The sequence below is a fragment of the Oryza brachyantha genome, chromosome 11, assembly GCF_000231095.2.
Source record: "Oryza brachyantha chromosome 11, ObraRS2, whole genome shotgun sequence".
Lineage (NCBI taxonomy): Eukaryota > Viridiplantae > Streptophyta > Magnoliopsida > Poales > Poaceae > Oryza > Oryza brachyantha.
In genome coordinates, this window is record NC_023173.2 from 15,313,200 (window position 1) to 15,335,838 (window position 22,639).

Sequence of the window (22,639 nt, forward strand, 5' to 3'; positions counted from 1 at the left end):
TATTATAAAAGAATACCGTATTTAACGAATTATATTGAAAAACATGTCATCATAAATAACATGCGTCTTTTTAGCCAAAAAATAACATGACCCTTTAGTTCTTACCACCATGGATTTTGGATTTTAGTTTTTTTTTCCCAAAATGAATAAATTCAAATTTAGAATTAATAAATACAAAGTTGTCTCCATCTTGAAATCACAAATTAACATTTTGTATTTTAATTGTAAAATATAACAAGATAACACTACATATAGTTTTGTAGTAAAATACCATATTTAAAAATAAAAATAATTTAGCTGAGTACATGTAGCGAGTACTACTAGTGCATTACATGTAGCGGGCACATATTTCTGCCGTCGCTTGATTGGGGTGCACATTTTGGATCTGGACTCTCCTTGATACGATGAAAACGATGCAAGCAAGTATGATTCTTATAGTTCAATTTGTGGTTATCTGCAATATTGCATAGGATACACGGGTTTGTTCGGTTCATGTCATTTGCCAGAAATGCTTGTAAAAACACACATAGTACAGATGGGGAAGAGGGGAACCCCAGGCATGTGGAAACTAATGCATTTGATTTGACACCCAAATAATTTTTGCATTACCAAGAATAACACCATATTTTTTCCGTTTCACTTATGCTTATAAGTCAAAATTTAAATTTTTATTCTTAAATTTAAAATTGATTTTGAGATTTTATTTATCGTAGTTTTTTCGGTCTTGGCTTTTAGATGACTAAGAACACATATATAAAAGTTTTCATTAATAAATTATTTTTTGTTTTCAAATATACTGTTTGATAATCACCTTGTGACCACAACCATCTCAAACTAATGTTTGAACTGAAGCTCGAGCAAGGGTGGATTTAACGTGGGGGCAGAGGTTGGGAGGGACTCGATCCTCCGCTACCCCGTTAAAGCCATTGGAGCCCCCACGAAGTTTCCCCTAAAATATTATGGCAAACATCAATAAAAACGGGGCTGAAACTCTATCTAACTTGTTCAGACCCCTGTAATATCGTTGGCTAGATCTACCACTGAGCTCAAGGACACCACTCTCAAACATTCATAGCCACATTGTTATTTACAATCGAATATAAACACTCATGCAAAAAAAAAAGAAAAAAAAAGAGAACATGAGCACAATGCATAAAAATCAGAGGCGGATCCAGCCAGGTGAGAGAGGAGGGCTAATTGACTTCTTTCTCATTTAGGTCCTACCCTTCATTCTTTTCTCTTTTTTTCCCTACTTTTTTCTTATCTTTCAAGGGGATCCAACAAATAGGGGGGCTTGAGCCCTCAGCACCCACGTTAGATTCGTCCCTGCAAAGAAGATACATTCCGATAGAGCATGGTGTCACACACATTCAAGAGAGGGAAGATATCACATTGCACAAGTCGAATAATCTTTCTTGAATATACAATGCTTTCACAAGTTCGCCAACCCCTGACTGGATCTGGTCTCTCTGGATGAGATGAAAATCACGCAGGCTAAGGCCTTGTTTAGTTTGCAATTTTTTTTGCAAAAACATCACGTCAAATGTTTAGACACACATTTAGAGTATTAAACATAGTCTAATTATAAAACAAATTGTAGATTTCGCCTAGAAACCGCTAGATGAATCTTTTGAGTGTAATTAATCCGTCATTAGCACATGTTGGTTACTGTAGCACTTATGGCTAATTATGTTCTAATTAGGCTCAGAAGATTCGTCTCACGATTTCCTCCGTAACTGTATAATTAGTTTTAGTGTTCATGTATATTTAATGCTTCATTTATATATTCAAAGATTCGATGTGATGTTTTTGGGAAAAAATTTGGGAACTAAACAGCCCCTAATATGATTCATATTTTGGTTTGCGGTTTTCTGCAGCCTACCCTAGGATAGTAGGATGTTGGCTGCGTTCGGCTCTCCCGCCGCTAACCTTAGATTTCCTCGTTTTTCGTGCGTATGCTTCCCGAACTGATAAACGGTGTATTTTTTACGAAAATTTTCTATAGGGAAGTTACTTTAAAAAATCATATTAATCTATTTTTATAATTTTTTATAATTAATAATTAATTGATTATGTACTAATCTATTACCACGTTTTCTGCAGTAGATAACTAACCCTCGCACACATGCCGAACGCGGCCGTAGTTTGGTTTGTAGTTTGTATCCAATGGTGTATCTAGAATCTTAAATTTGGGTGGTCCAATTTAATATTTTTTATACCAGTAAATATATCATGTAAAAAAAATACAAAACAACTATAAAATTGTTGAAAAATCATCCTAAGATATTATTAAGAAAGTTTTTTTTCTTTTTTTTTTCTTAAATTGATTTATTTTTGTTTCTCTCTCTATATGTGTGTGTACGCCACCAGATATACCCTGTTTGTGTCCCTTGTCAGAAATGCTTGCGAAAATCAACGGACCTTGATGGGTAACCATGGAAGAGACCCGGGGAGACATAAGAGCACCTCTGGAACACACGGCAGACGGCCACTCCCGTCTTGTCCACATAAGTTTGAAAATCGTGCACATGCAAAACAAGTAAGTAAAAGTTAGAAATGGAAGAAAAGAACACAACCAAAAACACAAGAAGTTTGGAAGATTTCAATCTTATACATATGACAATTTTCTACATAAGTCCTTGAAACGAATAACTGAATCCTATCATTTTCTTCGAAATTCCTATATGTTGAGCAATCCTATAGACACTTCCAAGAAAAATAAGTATGATGTTGTTCTATCTCGTTACTATAAATTTTTATGTCTCTCATATATATTAATCAAACAATTTTGAAACCTTCATGTGTTTTTAATTCCGGTAGGAACTCAGTGGGCATGCCATTCTATTACTACGTTCTTTCTGTTACTACGATTGTACAATCCTGCATTTCAAAGGGACACTAATTTTAATTTTCTCATTACAACACACATGCAAGTTGCTAGTTAATCCTGAATTTACGAACTATCAAATTGAGAAAACAGAAAGTTGTGGAAATATTTGGGTGGGTTCTATATATGATTTTGTAATTACTAATTTTGATTTTTGGAACTACTAATAAAATTAATTTGTTTCGTTCCTGAGTACTTATAATCCTTCTTATATGTAATTTGCATATCATTTGGTGTAGAAGGTATATGCTATAAATAGCCCATGTGAATGCACATGTTACTGACTTATGGATCTAAAAGTAAGTTACAAGGAATGAATGTAGGTACTACCAGTGGATAATTTTGAACTAGTGGTTGGTTAAATGCCGCATGACTTGTTCCTAAGGACAAAGTTTTCCTGATGCACTCTGACGATCTCAAGATGACATGAAATTAGTAACTTTATTATGTGGATATAAAAGTGAGTGACAGAGAATAAAAATAGGAACTGCCAGTGGATAATTTTGAATAAATAGTTGATTAAATGCTGCATGTCTTGCTCCCAAAGGACAAAATGTTCCTTCACGGATGAATTCTACATAACATAACATGATAAAGAATCCATTTAGCCTTTCAAATGATATTTACCCATCCAATCAATCAGCTTGAAGCTTGACCTGTGATTGTTTGATAAATCGATATCTAGAACTGCTATATGGTTTTACCCTTCTACTTGTTCGTAGAAAAGAATATACGCCTGCCTTTCAAGAACTTCTTCTTGAGAACATTCTTTGATGTTCGCATCGTTTGCATGTGCCCACAAGATTTTCTTCTCCTGGCCTGCAATTCTGTTTGCTCTCACATAGGCAGTGTAGTGACCTGCGTCTAATGAGTTCCCAGTGTGTTGGATGACGGCAACTAGATGATAGATGCATTTGGTATTCTCTGAAGGTCTGAAGATTAAAGGAAAAAATATTCACCACCAAACTCAATTGGCATATATTAATAGTACTGAGTTACAAGTAATGACCAAAATTTTGAGATATGCCACTAACCATCTTCATATAATGCATTGTATTACCTCTAGAAACGTTCCTTGTTGACAAAGGAAACGCATATGAAATGTATATTATAGTTAGATCATAACTAGAGATGATTTGAAGTATTCCAAATTTCCAACAGAATAAGGGAATATTTTAGTAGTGAAACTACACCAGGGTTCCAAAAACCAGTTTTTCCAGAACTACTGGCCTTGGTGAAATGGCTGGTTACAGGATTTTACCAGACAAAAATTTCAAATCCAAAAATTTAAATGTTAAACAGTAAATGGTTACTGTACTGAAAAAATAATCTAAATTTAAACTTTGAATTGATATAACCTCATAGCTCGTAATTCACATTTTGTTAATCCTCCTATCTGCTACTAGACTGTTGATTGGCATGGCACATAGTAATTAGTAAGATTCAAACGTGTCAAAACATTATATTACCTGGCTTCCATGTACTTAGTAATATCAAGCAGCTCCTCAAATTTCACACCTGACATCAGTTTTTTTGGTGAACCTTCTGGAGATTGCCAATATCTCTTCAGCTGAACTATTAGTACTGGTGACACCTTGGTAATGAAAATTTGCTTTGTAGCAGATCCCTTTTGGTCCACAGTATTTCCATCAGTACCATTGCAGTGCTGACAGACATAATCACTGAGCTCATCGCTTACAAAATTATCAAAACAGATCTCGATAGATATAGGATCATCTATGTCATATACCCCATCATTTATATTATTTATTTTATGTGTCGTGATATCAATATCTCTGTTTTGATCTCTGTCTGTAGGTGGCAGCGATGCACACTCCGGTAAATGCTTCTTTGCCGGCAGATCCAGACTGAGATAAAGGCCTTCCTGCGGAGAAGTTGATTGACCCTTACATCTTTTACATGTAACAGTTGTAGACATCTCAAAACGGAAGGTAGGGTTGACAATGGTAGAATCATTTCCCTCATCCTCTTTCTTCAAACAATTAAGCAATAAGTTGAGCGTATCAATGCTGTCATTCATCTCACTTTTCTTGTAATCTGGACCCTTTGAGCACATTTCATCAAACACCTTTCCTGCCTCTCTCTCCAGCGTATCTTCTGCATAGTTTGTACCAGCACTTGTCTTCTTGAAGAGATCTTTCAGTTCTAAAAGTATGGTCCCATGCTGCACATTCAATTCTATCATCTTCCTGCGCAGTTCGTCAAGAACAAGAAGGCTCTGCAACACTGCATTGAAATGGCATATGTTTCCAGAATTTGGCATCCTTCTTACCACATTCCCAAGCCTATTACCCCACACTGGCATGTCACCGACCACCCTGTGCTTGGTTATTGCTGTCCCTTCCTCTTCCATGTCTCTCCCTTCGACCATACCTTCGCCGTGCCTCCTGCTTGCTGGTGCTGCGGCATGCTCCTGGTGCTGGACTTTACTTGTATTCGTAGCACGCTCGTCCGACCCTGACATCTTTGTTACCATCACAAACAAAAGAGTTGTATGGATCCTTAAGACTTCAAGTAATCAAGACACTGAAAACAAGAACTAAATGGAGTATGGGATTGTCACATCAAATACTGAAGTGCAAATAAGATTTGTATGGAGGAACCAACAAAGAGGAACAAAGGGAAAAATGAATGAAAATTCAACCAAGGACTCCATGAAATTAATTGGCACACATCAAGAACGAATAATGTGTTATATGAAAGGAAATAAAATTTACTGAGTTAATAAAAACAATCAGTAGATTACAGTAGCACGGCCAACATGTTGATTAGGAAATGGGATGTTTACTATATGAATAATTTTACAGTCCTTGAATAGGTACTTTGTGTGAAATTTTGGTACCTCTTGGTACCTTATCAAGGACTACAAAATTACTCTTACTATATTCAAAAAGTATAAAAAATAAGAACTGTTGGATTGTGCAAGCCAATACAATCATAAGTGTTGAGGCTTAAAATAAGAATACCCTAGATAATAAGAAGAATTATAGTGTAAAATAATGTGGGCTACATTAAATATCAGTATATTGAAGCATGATATACATTATAAATGGCCTTCTCGAAGGCACACTGGACAATATAAGGCATTCATGAAAAATAAGAAGCCATATTCATGAATTAACCATTAAGCTATATAATTGAAGACCATTCCTATATTGTTTGGAAAGGGGATATCACTTCTTAGTTAATATATGTTTCACTCATATAGAATACTTAAGGCAATACTCAGTTGACATGCTACTTCGAATTCTTATAGGTTTATTTTTGTGTTAAACCAATGATGAGTTGCTTTATGTATAAATGAGTTTTCTTCTTACAACTGGGAAACAATTCTCATGTTCCCTAATCCCCATGAAATCTGAGTTGGAAGACTCAGAAGATAACTCGGCAATGGGAACAAGTTAGCATACCACAGGATCTGGTTTAACTTGCATTTGCTCAGATTGGTCGCTGGAGGAAACTGTAGACATCCTGACACACGCGTCCTCAATATTTGGCATGTTGGTAGCATCAGCTTTCTCCCCCAATCCATTTTGCATGAAGCCCTGAAAGTGAAAGCTACGCTGCATCATCTCATGGCTACGGAATTTTGTTTGCTCCGAGAATATTTCTGATAAGTGGTTTTGCTCCAGATTTCTGCCTATACCATTTGCACCATTTGTATCCATGAAAACCATATTTAGCTCCGAAGTGAGAGATCCTGCAACGGGATCTCGCCTTAGCATTGTCATACGCAGGTTGTCTAACGCAAGGAAGCTCTGCAGGACTGCATTGAAGTGGTATCTGTTTAGGCTGGGGCCGTCCTCATTAGCTCGCTCCTGGTTGCCATCACCTGTCCCGTCGTTTTTGACCGTAGGTGCAGCCTCTCTTGGATTGCTGCTCTCTTCCACTGTCACCTTGTCGTTGTGCTCCCGTTCTGCATGCATTTGTTTAGCATGAGACTTAATTACAGATCTCAAAATGCTAATGCTCTACGGATTGCTATAGAGATGGAATACTAAGCAAGTAATAAGCAGTATATAGTGAACCAAAACGAGAGCTTTATATAAACAGTAGATTATTTGGTTACCTTGTTCCGAAATAGATGGCGCTGATTCACGTATTTTTGTTTCCATCTTTATTTCGGTTATTATTGTCGAACTGCCAGCTTTACTTGCCTGTTCATGTTCTTTGCCATTAATGAAAACTTTGATACACCTACCGTACCTTTCACCTTCCTTGTACTTTATGTCGGGAGTAGGATTACTGCCGTACCGTGTGGAAGAATGGAGGAGAATTTGATCGAGGCTTACCAGATTGTGTATACCTGACAAAATAATTCTGTACTGACCTTCTAGGGAAGAGGATTTCAGCTCAAGCGCCGTTAGCTGGGACATAGCTCCTTGTTTAAAAGTCAGCCATGGCACACGGCAAGCAACCGAAAATCTCTCAAGAAATTTGAAACCTTCATTTTGAATTACAATCTCTTGTTTTAGATGGAATTCCAAAACAAGCTCAAGGCAACACAACTTTCGTAAACCTGCAAGGCTTGCCAGATCTGTTGTCTCAAATTTGCATACAGTGATCTTTAAGAGGACAAGGTCGTCGAGACTTTTAATCCATTGGGGAATACTGACCAACCTTGGAGTTAATATGAGTTTCTCAAGCTTAGGCGGCCTTGTAAGATAACACATGAATTCAATGGAGCAACCAAATTCGCCATAAATTGCCAGATATTTAAGTTTCTCCATTTTGTCGATGGATGTCAGCAATGCCTCCTGGTATAGTTGTTTGACCGAGTGGTGACAAGACAATATTATGGCTAGCTCATTTAGTTCTTTTAGATCACCGAGAGATCTTATAGTTTCTAATAAGCATTCGCTTAAATCAACAGTTGCTAGCGTCCTTAGCAAGCTGGCACGGCTAATCCATCTGGGCATCTTTAGCATACTTTTAGTGGAATCTTCACAGCCAGCAAGCAGGTGTAACAAGTTTCTTAGCCAGCTTCCTTGGTCAGGTAGTTCTGTTATTTCTGTTTCTCTGAGATCCAGCTTCACCAACCTATGTAGCTTGACGATTAATGATGGGAGCCTTCTTATTTTTAGATGACTAACGTACAGTGCCTGCAAGAATTGTAGCTTAGACACTTCTGGGGGGATAAAGCTTACACGTGTTTGTCTGATGTCCAATGTCTCCAAAATGCTCAGGTTCTTGATCCGTTGTGGGAGAATGCTCACCTTTGTGTCCCTAATGTTCAAATACTTCAACCTCTTCAGTACTGTGCATATTTTCGACATAATATCATCATCCAACTTTGCCCAACCTTGTACATCCAACACATGCAAATATGTGAATTTGGAAAATTCGATACTCTGAGCCGCTTCATCAAGTATTGTCAGTGAACGGACAAGTGGCAAATCCTTCTCTCCTAGTTCCTCGTCAACATTTAGATCAGGAGAGTAAATGGATAGATGGAGCAGATTATTGTGTTCTATTAAGCGGATTTTGTCACTGGTAGTCTTAATAGCATTCTTTAGGGGTGACATCTGCAGTATGACTTGGATCATCAGAAAGTCAGCCTTGTATATCCCGACATCGGGATAGCATTTTCCTTGTTTCACTGGTTGGATGATGTTTCTGTCTATGAGCTCATCAAAACATCCCTCAGCTTCAGTTAGCAAGTCATATCTCCACAATGGAGTGACAAATCCTTCTGGAACCCATCTGCACATGAGCCGGTCCTTGTCGATATAGTAGTCCCCAAACAAACTCAAGTACAACAACCAGCATCTCATATCATGAGACATATCATGGTAAATAGAGAGGAATCTTCCTATTTGTCCTTGGCCGGGGGCCTTTCCCAGCTTACAGAACTCTTCTACCCAAGTAAGCGTTGAGCTCGAAGCCTCTTGTTTCATCGTGTTTGCAATAGCAGCTATTGCCAACGGCTTGCCATCGTATGTTTTGTGTATTTTATTGGAAACTAGTTTTAATCTGTCCAGATCACAGCTATCCTTGGTGGTGGTCAAGTGCCTGATGAACAGCTTCTTGTAGTCTATCTCATCTAGAGGCTTCATTCTGTGTACAAGCCCACCGTATTTATTGGCTACACGATCCGCTACTCTCATAATTCTGGTAGTAACCAAAATTCGGCTGCCGCAGTTATTCACAGGGAAAGCGTAGAAAATGCGACTCAAAAATTTTGAATCCCATATATCATCAATCAAAATTATGTACCTATAAAATAAGAAATGGGAGGTTATTGAATCATAACAACCGATAAATATTTATTAGACCTATAAAAAATTAGATAAGATCTTATGTGCTTTTTTTAACATCCTTGAAAAAAATACCTCAAGTTACACATTTTCAGGGTAAAAATTTAGAGATTTACTCCTGTCCAACAAAAAGTACCTCGAGGTACCGGTGCCTCATGATACCAAATTGTTGTCCATCTTGCTCGACTAGATCGAATGGTGGAAAACAATTTGATACCTTGAGTACCGGTAACTCGAGGTATTTTTTGTTGGACTGGTAAAAATCTCAAAAATTTAGTATCTCTAGGTACCATGTACCTTAAGATACCATAATTTTATAATTTTTGTTATCTCAAAATACTTTTCAATAATTCTTTTTACAGGTTTGGCTTAGCTTATACCTTGTTAATAGATCTATTTTTCTTCGAGTCTATAATAATTATTATCTGACTAAACATGTACTAATTATTTTAATAATCAATACCTAATTAGACATGTGCTAATTACACTCCTCATGCTTCAGACAACAGATGAGAAGAATGAAGGCAACAATCCTTATAAACTACTCCCCCATTTTAAAATATAAGCACTTTAGTATTTAAATTTTATATAAAAATATAGATCATTTTTCCCATTATTTAGTAGGTACCGTGAGCTACCACTATTTTCTATATAAAATTTAGTATCTTCTAGTATCTTAGGTATTAAGAGGTATCAAATTTTATATAGAAAACATTGGTATCTCCTCAAGGAGAAAAAAATGCTCAAAAATATAAGCATCTCTGCCTGATTCCTATAATTTTAATTATTCAGTATTTCAATGACTAGAGCCAATCAAATGCTTAGAAAAGAATATAATGAATTCAAAATTTAAAAACTAACCAATGTCAAGAGGCTAAACGGAAATTTTTTGATATCCTCTTAGTATTTGCCAAACAACCTTAAAAGTATTTATATTTTACGTCAGAGGTAGCAACCTCCTTATCTATTTGGCACTACATATCAAATATTTTTACTATGCCACTGCTGACTACGAGCATTCAAAATGCAATGATTAGAATGATTTTTATAGAATTAAATCATATACAACATAGAATGAAAGATGATATGATAAGTAAATAAATAAAGAAAAAGCAAGAAGCCATATCTTGCATGAGACATAGTTTCTCCACAACACCCAAGACATGATGAGTGATGAAAAATATTAAATTTATATGTGAATTAGTAATGTTTGGATTGAAATAATTGTCTAGTACTTAGTATATTTATGACAGAAAAATATAGAAATGAGTAGTGTTTTGTATTAGGAGTGCTCTACATCCATTTTGAATTTAATTTATTAAATAATTTACAAATTTAATTTTGCATTTCAAAAAATCACAAAACTAACCTCCTGCCGCCCTCTGGGAGGGCGGAAAGGTGACGTGGCAAACGGCACTCGATCGCGAGCAACAGCCGGAAATGGCGACAATTTTGCACCTAGGTCCTTTCCACCGTCTGTAAGGGCGGCAAGAGCCTAAATGCAAAATTCGCTACGCCGCCTACGAATTTTGTGATTGAACCGAGAATTTTTCGATTGAACCACAGTTTGATACATATATGTATAACATATATAATTGTTTAATCACAAGGACTACTTTAGCTCAATGGTTATTGTCCCACTCTTCTATCTAGGAGATTAGGGGTTGAATCCTTGCAAGAGCATATTTTTTTTGATTTTTTCTCGAGCTGACAAAAATAGGAATAAAATGTGCTCTTGTGAGGATTCAATCCCCAACCCTCTAGATAGAAAGAGAGGGTGAGTGACCACTGAGCTAAGTTATGCTATTGACTAAATAATTTCATATATTATACATATGTGTAGCAACCATGGTTAAATCATAAAACTTTCGGACGACACGGCAAATTTTGCACTTAGGTCCTTGCCGCCCTTGCAGAGGGCGGAAAGGGCCTAACCGCAAAATTCACCGTATTGTTGTTTCCGGCCGTTGATCGTGACCGAGTGGCCTTATCTTTCCGCCCTCCTAGAGGGCGGCAGGAGGTTAGTTTTTTGATTTTTTGAAATACAAAATTAAATTTGTAAATTATTTAATAAATAAAATTCAAAAAATTCCTAATTTGCTGCCGCTATTCACTACTTGACCCAGGGCCAACTAGGCTGCCATCTCTATTGGTGCTGCAAGCGTAGCTAGCTAGCTAGCCTAGCTTGCCACTACCATGGGCCAACCGAGATGGGCCCAACTTGGTCGTCTAGTCCATCTTCAAAGCAAGCAAGCCCACTAAGGCCATGTTAGGTAGAAGGGGGGTGGGTTCGTTATCCGGTACACAAAACGTAACAATAAATTAGTACATAAATAGTTAATTATTAAAAAAAATATAAAATAGATTAATATGATTTTTTAAAAACAACTTTCCTATAGAATTTTTTTTAAAAAAATACACCGTTTAGCAGTTAAGTAAGCGTGCACGCGGAAAACGAGAGGTTTAGATAACTTAGCACCCCTGCCGAACGCGGCGTAGCTCTCCATACACTTAGGCTGCTTTCGGCTTATATAGTTTTGGGATAAGTTATCCAACACGAAAAATGTAGTAATAGATTAGCACATGATTAATTAATTATTAAATATAAAAATATGATATTTTAAAGCCACTTTTTTATAGATTTTTTTTAAAAAACACACCATTTAGCAGTTTGGAAGCACGCGGATGAAAATGAGATGAATCTGTGTTATTACCGTGACTGCCGAACGCGCGGCCTTAGACTCTTTTGAATCTTGCAAAGTAGAGACAAAAACAACAATTAAGATTTGGAAGGGTAAAGGGCAAGGACAAACCAAAAGGGTAAAGGTGATAGACTAATGTTGTTGATTGAGTAGTTAACTCAATACTAGTAATATGTATGTGCCGACGCTACGGTATCATAAAAAGTTTGATAATACGATATAAAGTAAAAAATGTTCAAGGTATGTCCAGCTATGCATGGCCTAACACTCAAAAACACGTAACTGGATTGTATGAAGATAAAATTATTTGTAATACCACAATTTCAGTCTGCAAACACTTAAAATTTATTGACGAATAGTAAAACAATTTTTTTATCATTCTTAAAAAAATATATTGAGATACTATATTTTTAGCGTAAAAACTTACTAACTCCATATTACCATATATACTAGTAAAACCATTTAAAAAAGAGATACAACCGGGTACCTCTTAGCGTTCAAGCACGTATGCATGCTGGCAGTTAGGCCTAGCCAATTTTCTGGTGGTTCCGTCTTCTTGTTATGATATCCTGGATCAACCAGCGACAGGATGTAGGTGAGAGCCTTACTTATATCTGCAGTATGCGAAGAAGCCGCCGAGACTTGAACCGAGCAATCGAACTGCCCGCTGATTTCATCGTACACTTGAGCAGCGAGGGTAGTCTTTCCCGACCCGACGGGTCCAACGATGGCGACCGCTTTCCACGAGCTCTGTTCGAGCCGTAGCCAATTGACGATCGCCATCTTTGGGCCATGGATTCCGAAGAGGCCAGGAGCCTGCCTCTCCGGCAGATCAACCCGAGGTTGATATCGAACAGGGTGCTCCCATGCGGCAAGTATATTCCGCCAATCGGGAACGATACGACGATCGATATCGCTGCAACGACGAACGAGATCCCGGGAGATACGTAGATCAGGTTTGAGGCGATCCCATTCCCACCACTTTCTCTGCCCGGCTTCTTCAACCTTGTCGAGGAATTCCGAGACGTCGGTAGACAGGTAGCGCAACTGGCTAATGACGAAGCGCTCCCTTGTCTCCGGTGAAGGTGAGGTCGGCTCCTGCCGCCGTCGCCGTGTATCCGCCGGCAGCGGCAAACAATACCGGCAGTCGGAGCTCTCTCGCGTCGGTCCCGTCGTCGGCCGGTCATCCTCCTCCTGCCGTCGTGTGCACGCCTCCAAACGAGAGACCAATTCTGGCGATACTGCCTGCAACTCTTTGATATCGCGTTCCAGGCGGTTCCGTGCCGAAACCTTCTGGAAACACGAAGCAAGGCAATCAGAATGGCAGCTCATTCGGATCGGGAGGGATTAGCTTGTGTGTCGTTCGCAAAAGTGGACGGAAACTAAACTACAACTTGTTTCGCTCCACTTAGATAGCGCTTGCGGCAGCAAGCAGGGGGAGAAGTGGCCTCCCCCAGGCCGTCCCTCCCTAGCTTGCGCACACCTACGCGATGCGACGGCAGCGACAAAGACCCTCTCCAACGCTCTTGCTGCGGGGTGTTGGCGGCATAGGTGTGTCCGTGTGTGGCAGCGGCAAAGCATGGAAGCAGTTGGATGGCGGCAACGGCTCCGTCCTCCGAAGGGGTGGTGTGGATGGCCGGTGGTCGCGGTCGTTTTGTACGGGTTGGAGGAGTAGGCAGCTTTCGCAAGTCACACTGGCCATTAGTCAAATAAAAATAAATCATTAGTATATGATTAATTAAGTATTAACTTTTGCAAACTCGAAAAATGGATTAATTTGATTTTTTTAAACAACATTCATATAATTTTTTTGAAAATAATACCTCATATAGCAGTTCGGGAAGCGTGCGCACGTAAAATGATAGAAAAGTTTTAGGGCATTATCACTTGCGAACGCAGCCGTAATCAGCCATTTAGCTGGCTCGACAACGATGCCACCCTTGAGCACTATTACCCTCCCTCGAGGCGTCTTTACAATTACAATACTGTTTCTCTCTCTACCTACACCGACTTTTGGACGAAAACCCTACTTCTTTTTGGACTTCATTGTAGTTTAGTTTTTAAAATTCGCTTTTAGATAGTTAAAAACATATATATATATATATATTATATTCATAAATTATTTTTAATTTGCAACTATGCGGTTTGGTTTTTTCAAAGCCTAAATTTCTAAGATTTAGCCCATGCTAGTAGGTGAGAACTGAAACACCGTGTCTCATTTATTGCTCCAACGCAAAGATACTCCATCGTCCATCCATGCCGCTGCGTATCTCGCCTCCATTTGCATTTTAGGGCCTCCATTTGAATTTTGCTCATGTGTCTCTAATTCCTAGAGATGGCCCTGCTTGGGACCTTGCTTTGGAAAACATCCCTCATGCAACATTGTCGCTAGTGGTCTCTTGTATTGTTTTTAGAGCATTTTTCCCAGAGATTTGCTTCGGTCCAACAAAAAGTATCTCGAGGTACCAAATCGTTTTTCACCATTGGATCTAACTGAGTAGGATGTGCATGTTTAAATGATCAGAAATGATTTGGTACCGTGAGGTACCAGTACCTCAAAATACTTTTTATTGGACTGTAAAATTGCTCTTACAACAATGAGACATTCTCGCTTGAGTTTTACTCCCATCCTTTCTTTTGTACCTTGAGGTACCAAATTGTTTCTCACCATTGGATCTAGCTAAGTAGAATGTGCACTGTTAGATCAAAATAATTTGGTACTGCGAGGTACCGATACCTCGAGGTATAAAAGGAATGATGGGAGTAAAACTGTTCTCGCTTAGTTGGAGCTGATATGTTGATTTTGCGGAGAGCTTAGATTCAATGCCTATGTTGGGCACAGTCATTTGTTTAGAGTTAGCGGGCTGGTGTTGTAAGTTGGTTGCTGGTTTAGATATTTGGCGAGACTTTTCTAGTCATGATGTGTTTTTCCTTTCCCGTAATCCTGTATGGATTTTTACTCCTGCATAAATGAAATAAAATTGGCAGTTGTGCTACCGGTTTTGTTTTTTTAAAAAAATATTCACCATACAATAAACCGTCAACATTCACAGCCTTTATTTATCATCGCCAAAACACACATAGACATACGTAACCCCATCCAATTTCCTTTGTTATGAGCAGCAGAGAAGGTAAGGGCAGGTATATACAAGCCAATGGAGGCTTTAGGCTTTGGTGCCTGGAACGCCACCATGAACAAAATCATAAATAAGCTTGGGGACCTTGCAGTCGAGCAGTACACGTCGATCAAGGGAGTCCACGGCGATATCCAGTACATCAGCGACGAGCTAGGAAGCATGCGGGCCTTCCTCTGCAAGCTCAGCGTCGGCGGTGGCGACCATCACGACGACGAGCAGACGGTGGACTGGATGAAGCAGATCCGCGACGTCGCCTATGACATCGAGGACTGCATCGACAACGTCGCCCTCCGCCTCGGGAGCGAGCCCCACGGCGGCTGCGGGTACAAGCTGCGCAGAGCGTGGTACGTGGCCACTACGCTGCAAGCGCGCAGCGACATCGCCGCCGAGATCGGCGACCTCAAGCTTAGGGCACAGCACATCGGCGAGCGGCGCGTGAGGTACGGGGTGACCAACCCAGAGAAACCAAAAGGGAGTGGTGGTGGTGGTGCCGCCGCGAAGAGCGCCTCCGGTGCAGGACATCATCCTCCTGCCTCCTTCCGGGAGAGAGACCGTCTGCTACCTGCCTCCCTGGTGGTGGGAACGAATGAGCCCGAGGTGATGAAGGACGACATAGGCGAACTAGTGGAATGGTTGAGCGACGTCAGGGAGACGAAGAAAACGAAGATCCTTGCCATTGTCGGCTTCGGCGGCCTCGGCAAGACTACGCTAGCAATGGCGTTGTACCGGAAGTTGACCGAGCAGTACGATTCCCGAGCACTGGTCCAGATGTCGCACAAACTGGATTCCTTGGAGCTTCTAAGGAGCATTCTCGAGCAGGTTAGGATGCCTCGAGATCAGGGTTATGGCAGTGCTTCTGCTGATCCGCTCCGACAAATTGAAGGCTTCACGGAGGCGCAGATCAAGAGCAAGATCAAAAACCTTCTGAAAAAGAAAAGGTACTAACTAATATGACTATGCTCAATATTTTTTAACCTTTGTTGTACAACTTTGATCAATGTTTTTTTTCCATTAGAATATAATGACACTTTCTAACAAATTATAATATTGTAAACTGCCCATAAACATAAATCAATCAATATGATTTATATATTCAAAGTTTTGAAGGTCTGACCAACTAAAGTGATAAGTCTTATATATTTAAAGGGAAATTTTTAAGGTGCCAAAAAAACCTTAAGGTATATAATACACTCTAACTCAAGGTGCTAAATTTTTAAACTGAAAAATATGACACCTTAAGATACTTTTTTAAGGGAGCATTTTCCCTATCTTTAAGGAGGTATTATTATAAGATACCACCAAATTTTACATAAAAAACAGTGATATCTCATGTTACCTCGTCAAGGATGGGAAAATTGCTCTTTTTAAGGACAATAAAAGACTCATATTTAAATATGGATGTGGTGTATACTTGACCTGTTGTGGTACTCCTATATATATGTAATGCTAGGAGGTGATTATTTGTCTTTTTAGAGAAAAAAGTCAATCAACATATATTAAAAAATAAAAAAATAATTTTGAATAAAACTTTTATATACGTATTCTTAACGACCTAAAAGCTAAGGTTGAAAAATAAATTATAATGAAAAAATCCCCCAAAATCAATTTCAAATTTAACGTTAAAAATTCAAAATTTGGCTTATAAGTATATGCAGAAGCAAAAAAAAATATGGCTTTTGTTCTTCCATACTTTCCCCATTTTATTGTTCATTCCTGTCCCGTGGATGTCATTTTCTATGTATAACATTTGATGGCAGTGTGTACTCCTGTACTTCCTCCATCCACAAGGTTGCAAGGATAGGTTTTCTAAGGATTTGAAATTTATCCATAAATATAAAGATTCCTAGAGGAATACTTTCCTCCCCAAGCAACCCTCGTCCAATTGTTTCGTCATCTTACCCTAACCACCCCTTATCCAATTGTTTCGTCGTCTTACCCCAACCACGCCTTATTAGTTGTCTCCACTAAAATTTATATTAATACTTGGAGAAACTTTATGGTTCTTCATAAATCTGGAGGTGCCAAAAGTTTACCCTAAATATTTGGTATGTAATAATTGGAGGAACTAAGTTTTACAATAGAAAATAGAAAATATGATGTCTTCCTGTGCCTTCTCAAGAATGGTAAATATCCTAGCCAAATACTTATATCTATCGATAAGAGCAGATTTGATCACTTACCATATTGCTATTTTAATCTCACTAAATTTAGCATATAAAAAAAATTTATGGCCCTCGAGAAAGTACCTAAGGTACTAAATTTTTACATAATAAATTTAGTACCTTTAGATATAGATAGTGCCTAAAAGTAATCGGTTACCATAGAAAATATGGTACGTTCAGATATCTCCCCAAGGATTGTTAATAAAAAAAAGAAACTCTTACAAGATTGGTTCACTGCTTTATTTTTTCACTATCACCATACCTAATCCATGACGCCAATTTAACAAGTTATTTCTTCGCTTAGAACTTTTATATGTTGTGAGGAGAGAAGCCTAAGAAGGGTCCTAGGCATATGTGGCCTGCCGGGCACTGCATGATTTTTCTGCATGGTATTAACACGCTTTCATTCAAATAAGCCATTAATCTGACTTGTGTGCTCAATCAAATTCTCCGCTGTTCTATGAAAATACTTATTTCCATGCTGATACTATTGTTTGGCACAGTTATTTCATCCTAATTGATGATGTCTGGTCTACATCGTCTTGGCAAAACATTTCTGATACTTTGCCGAGAGAAAGTCAGGGTAGCATCATAGTGTTGACTACAAGGTTCAGGTCTGTGGCTGATGCCTGCTGCCCTGAGGAAGTTCAGCCTGAGAACAATAGGGTCTACACACTAAAACCACTCACCGAGGAAAAATCTGAACGCATATTCCTAGAAAGAGCCCCTGGCGCTGATCGCGAAAATTTCAAAGATAAAATAGACCTGATATTGAAGAAATGTGGAGGCCTGCCATTGGCTATAGTTGTAGTTGCAGGTCTTTTAGCCAGTAACCTGCAATCAAAGTCCCACTGGGAGAATGTGACCACTTCTTTAAGCTCATCGGCATTGGAGAGTGAACTCACCACGGAGGGAGTGACACAAATACTTGATCTCTGCTATGATGATTCTTCATCTGATTACCAGACTTGTTTGCTCTACCTGAGCCTGTTTCCGAAAGGCTCCCGTATTAGTAGGAAACGCTTAATCCGACGATGGATCGCTGAAGGCTTTATTGGCAATAAGCCTGGAAAGACAGTCGAGGAAGCCGGTGAGGATTATTTCAATGAGCTCATTGACAGGAACATGGTTCGACCAGTAGACCTAAGCAGCAACGGGAAAGTGAAGAATATCCAAGTTCATGACATGATCCTTGAGTACATCATGTCCAAATCAAGTGAAGATAATTTCATCACGGTGGTTGGTGGCCACTGGCTTACGAAGACGCCATGGAACCGAGTCCGGCGTCTATCCATCCAAAGCATCGATCGAGAGCATGGTAAAACACCAATAGAGAGGCTGAGACTCTCACATCTCCGATCACTAACGGCATTTGAGAGTTTAAAAGAGTTGCCAAGTTTTCCATCCAAGGTTGTCATACTTAAGATATTGGACCTTGAGGGTTGCAAAAATCTACCTGGCGACCTTCTTGACAAGATATGCAGAATGTTTCATCTGAGGTACCTAAGCTTGCGCAAGACGGACATCAATCATCTGCCCTCTAGAATTGGTAAGCTGCACTACTTGGAGATATTAGACATTAGGGAGACATACGTGAAGAAGCTGCCAACGTCAGTTGAGCATTTGAAGCAATTGACCCATCTTCTTTGCGGTAACAAAAGAAAGCGGCTTGGCCTGAAGTTAACTCAAGGGATCACAAAGATGGCAGCTCTAAGTACACTCTCTGGCATCGAGATTGGACAGAGTTCAAGCACGACCCTTGCCAACCTGCACTACCTCACCAAGGTGAAAAAGCTCAGCATCTACAGGATTGAAAATCACTATCCTCAACCTCAAGCTGATAAGATCTATGCACGGCTACGATCTGCCATCCAGACACTCAGCAGCGGCTCCCTGAAATCACTTGCAGTTAATGATGATTCCACTGACGACGATTCACTTTCTCATGGTTATTTCCTTGATTCACTTCATTCTCTATCCGATCCTCCAGTACACCTCCGTGCTTTGAAGCTTTCTGGCAAGTTGTCTAAGATACCTAAATGGATTGAAAGAATGGAAAACCTTGAAAGGTTAACCCTGTCATTATCTGTACTCAGGACAAATGTTCTGCGAATTGTCGGTACCCTGACTACACTATTCTCCCTCACGTTTTTTCTCAATTCGTCACAACTGAGCAAAACTGTCCGCAAAACACTGGAGGAGAATACAAGATGTTCAGGAGGGGAGATTTTTGTGCCAGCCAAAAACGGGGACGAGGCAGATGGCAAACTAACGGTATTATTCCCAAGCCTTAGGCTACTTCGCTTCATGACACCAGTGATTCCGTTGCTTGCCTTCCAGGAAGAGGCGATGCCAAAGCTGCAAAGGCTAGAGCTACGGTTTGGAATGTTGGAGGGTGTTCATGGCTTGGAGAACCTTTCGAGTCTCCAACAAGTGCTCTTTGGAGTCAATAGTCGGGCCTCTCAAGTTGCCAAGGAGAAGGTGTGCCAAATCAAAACTTCTCTAAGAAATCATCCTAATAAAGCAGGAGCAATTGACGACGGATACAATGAGTAAAACGCGAGCACACACAAATCAGACCAATCCCTAATAATCTTTAAAGGTCGCGAGGAGGCGGTGGTGTCATGCAAACGTGAACGTTTGATCTATCATCACTAATAGTTATAATTTTAGTACCAACTTGATCGTGAGTGGATACCACGAGTGAGAATTTTAGTACCTCACGATACTAGCTCGTGATACAAAAGAAAGGACCGGAGCAAAGCTGTTTGTCCTTTTTCTTTATTACAAAATATCGTGTTTATGTTGTTCATTCAAGGATTTGCATTCAAGGATTTGCATGTATATAGTGTTTTTTTTGCCAAGGGATTATTTTTATTTGCTGTAAAAACACGATTTCAGTTCCACTTGCTAGTAATCAACCTGCGCATACACATAGACACATATGTCACATATTTTTGGAATCCTCTTTTAAATTAATTAAAGCTCATATAAATGAAAACTCTGTTTTAAAATCTTTTTATACTTTATTTGATCAGAAATACTAATACTACATGACGTTGTTCTATTCTGACAGGATCGTACTTCTCTTCGGATCGTATTTATTTGAAGAGGGAGACTGTAGCACGGAATCCCGTGCGACGGGACACATTAATTAAAATTTCAAAACGCACATCCCTCCCTACTGCATTAAGTGAGAGCAGCGGCGGCAACAGACTCGCACGGTCGGCTCACTAATTCATCCTGTCGCACGCGATCCCGATCTGCATTCTTTCTGTTATTTGAATTGTCACGTCCTTCTTTTTGGTTGGTTGGAACATACACAGCACCGTCATTGTCCATTCCACCTATCTCTCTCTCGTTCTCTGATCCTTCACCGCCACTGCCATTGCCCTTGCCTCCCCTCGCCCACGCCTCCCTGTCTTTGGCACCTCTCCCGGCCGTACTTTCCTGCATGGTCCCACCTTCAAGCGTGCCGGTGTTGTGCCTCTGGCCAAGCCTGAGCGCGCCGCCGTTGCGCTGTCCTCCACTGGCGTTGTGCCCTTCCACTACCAATGCTGCCTCCCATTGGGGTTGCATCCCACCGATGCACAGGATACTCTTATATTTTTATCAATGTTTTAGCATGGTGGAATGGTAACTCCTAGTACACATACTCTTATATTTTTTTTTAAATGTTTAATTGGTGGAATAAAAACTAACTGATATCATCCAGGTATCGTTATGTGATCAATTGACACATATTGATACTTACTAACACCTGTTGATATGTTCACTGCTTAGAACCTAATGGGTACCCTATCTATTAATTATATATATAATGTAATAGGAAAATGAGCCTCCCGTTGTCTGTTACGGACTATAAATTATGAGATTAATCGTAGAAAAATAGAAGAAAAAAAGAAAAGATATTTTTTTAATCGGACAATTATAAGAGAGAAAAAAGAACAAAAGAACGGGAAAAAAAGATATTTTTTAACCGGACAACTCTAAGAGAAAGAAAAAAGACAAGAAAGATATTTTTTTAATTGGACTTCGTGAATACCTAACTCTTTAACAAAGTGCGCTAATTAAGCAACATGCTTGCAGCATGGAGGGACGAGTAACCATTACCGTCGAATTTATTATGATAGAGTTAGGACATAAGCAATGTACAAAGACCATGTAATTTTTATGGGTGGGATCCCCTATAGGTAATATTAGCCGTGGCAAGCTTCACAATGCTTATGGATGGAGTAGAAAACAAAGTGGGTCCCAAATAAGAAAAGAATGCGAGAACATTTATTCTTATGGGTAGCCATTAATACTATAATGACCACCCTCACAATGTATAAGAGCAAGTTTAATAGTGTAGATAACTGTTATCTCTAATATATATCCATGTCATCAAGAGCTAAGGGTGTAGATAGCTCATATAATAGGCTAGCTATATATATGACTGTTGAAGCGTTGCACATGGGATCTCATAATAAATTAATGATGGCCCCCACAAAACTGGTGAATAATCACTTGTATTGACTCTTAGAACGGTGATAACTCTTTCTTTTCTATGCTATCGCTTGACTCTTGCATGGGAGCCGGCTCAACTCTTTCTGCCCTTTTCTCTCCCATCCAGCTAGGCTCATGCTGATGTGGATTTTTCTGCAGCTAACCTATAGCCTACTAGTATACATACCTGCTGTAAAGATAACCCATATAAGATTATTTATTATATAATGACCACTTTTTTTTTTACATTGTGAATGCCCTAAGGAATGTGGTCATATATGCAGTTCGTTAATAGAAAAGTTGCACGCACATGTGCTCTTCCGATTTCAAACAAACTGTTCAAGCCAGCCACGTCCCCGGTGAATCAAAATGAAGGGTAGAAAGAGCTATCATCACAATTCACACTATAAATATAATTTAGAAACATCTAAAATTCCGATTAAAAAGAGCTAGATTAGAAATACAATTTAAGAATTAAAAATAAAGAAAAATAAAAGAGTCCTTGTGTAAATATAGTTTAGAAAAATTCAAATATCAATTAAAAATTTTAAAATAATTGATATTGAGGAAGAGTCCATATATAAATGCAATTTAGAGAGATCTAAAATTTTTGTTAAAATTGGGAAAAATTAAGAGAAAAAGTTAATATATAAATACAATTTAGAAGTATCTAAAATTTGAATTATAAATTAAATATTATATAGAAAAGTGTTTATGTATAATTTAGACTATAGGTAAATCGGGTTCCATGTAAAAATATAATTTAGAAAAATTTAAATTTGAATTAGCAATTAAAAAGTAATTATTATCAAGATAATTAGACCCTATAGAAAGTAATTTATAACGACGCTAGCTGTACAATATGCGCGGACCACCGTACTACTTGATACTAGATGATAGCATCGGGTATCATCTTACACTTGTTGATACTAATTGGTATCATCTAGGTTTTCATATATATGGGATCATGTGATACATGTTGATA

At 38.9% G+C, this 22,639-nt stretch overlaps 2 protein-coding genes across 4 annotated transcripts; one reads left to right on the forward strand and one right to left on the reverse strand.

The window, feature by feature from the left end:
• Positions 1 to 1,228: 1,228 nt before the first annotated feature.
• Positions 1,229 to 13,259, reverse strand: LOC102718408. Of its 2 annotated transcripts, XR_005812751.1 has the most exons (7): positions 12,355 to 13,259; positions 6,978 to 9,124; positions 6,319 to 6,824; positions 4,357 to 5,372; positions 3,515 to 3,819; positions 2,422 to 2,498; positions 1,229 to 1,326 (listed from the first exon to the last, which is right to left on the reverse strand). XR_005812751.1 is itself a non-coding variant. In XM_040528831.1 (5 exons), exons 1-5 carry the CDS (start codon positions 13,197 to 13,199, stop codon positions 3,588 to 3,590), a joined length of 4,746 nt encoding a protein of 1,581 aa, XP_040384765.1. In that variant the 5' UTR covers positions 13,200 to 13,259; the 3' UTR covers positions 3,344 to 3,587. The 2 variants fall into 2 exon arrangements, 1 of the variants encoding a protein (XP_040384765.1); XM_040528831.1 differs by lacking the exons at positions 1,229 to 1,326; positions 2,422 to 2,498 and having other exon boundaries at positions 3,344 to 3,819.
• Positions 13,260 to 14,975: 1,716 nt separating this feature from the next.
• On the forward strand, positions 14,976 to 21,005 carry LOC102718693 (disease resistance protein Pik-2-like). 2 transcript variants are annotated; one of them, XM_040528603.1, is made up of 3 exons: positions 14,976 to 15,942; positions 17,670 to 19,647; positions 20,243 to 21,005. In XM_040528603.1, exons 1-3 carry the CDS (start codon positions 15,023 to 15,025, stop codon positions 20,273 to 20,275), a joined length of 2,931 nt encoding a protein of 976 aa, XP_040384537.1. In that variant the 5' UTR covers positions 14,976 to 15,022; the 3' UTR covers positions 20,276 to 21,005. The 2 variants fall into 2 exon arrangements, with proteins under 2 accessions (XP_040384537.1, XP_006663596.1); XM_006663533.3 differs by lacking the exon at positions 20,243 to 21,005 and having other exon boundaries at positions 17,670 to 19,919.
• Positions 21,006 to 22,639: the final 1,634 nt, after the last annotated feature.

What these genes read in the sequence shown, in the direction of transcription:
- LOC102718408 (XM_040528831.1), bottom strand. Translation starts at nt 13,199, where the DNA reads ATGAGCTGCCATTCTGATTGCCTTGCTTCGTGTTTCCAGAAGGTTTCG. An exon ending in AAGTTAAACCAGATCCTGTG is followed by an intron (nt 5,373 to 6,318) that starts GTATGCTAACTT and finishes ATGGTAACAAAG; the next exon opens with ATGTCAGGGTCGGACGAGCG. An exon ending in ACTAAGTACATGGAAGCCAG is followed by an intron (nt 3,820 to 4,356) that starts GTAATATAATGT and finishes TTTAATCTTCAG; the next exon opens with ACCTTCAGAGAATACCAAAT.
- LOC102718693 (XM_006663533.3), top strand. Translation starts at nt 15,023, where the DNA reads ATGGAGGCTTTAGGCTTTGGTGCCTGGAACGCCACCATGAACAAAATC. An exon ending in AACCTTCTGAAAAAGAAAAG is followed by an intron (nt 15,943 to 17,669) that starts GTACTAACTAAT and finishes TGTTTGGCACAG; the next exon opens with TTATTTCATCCTAATTGATG.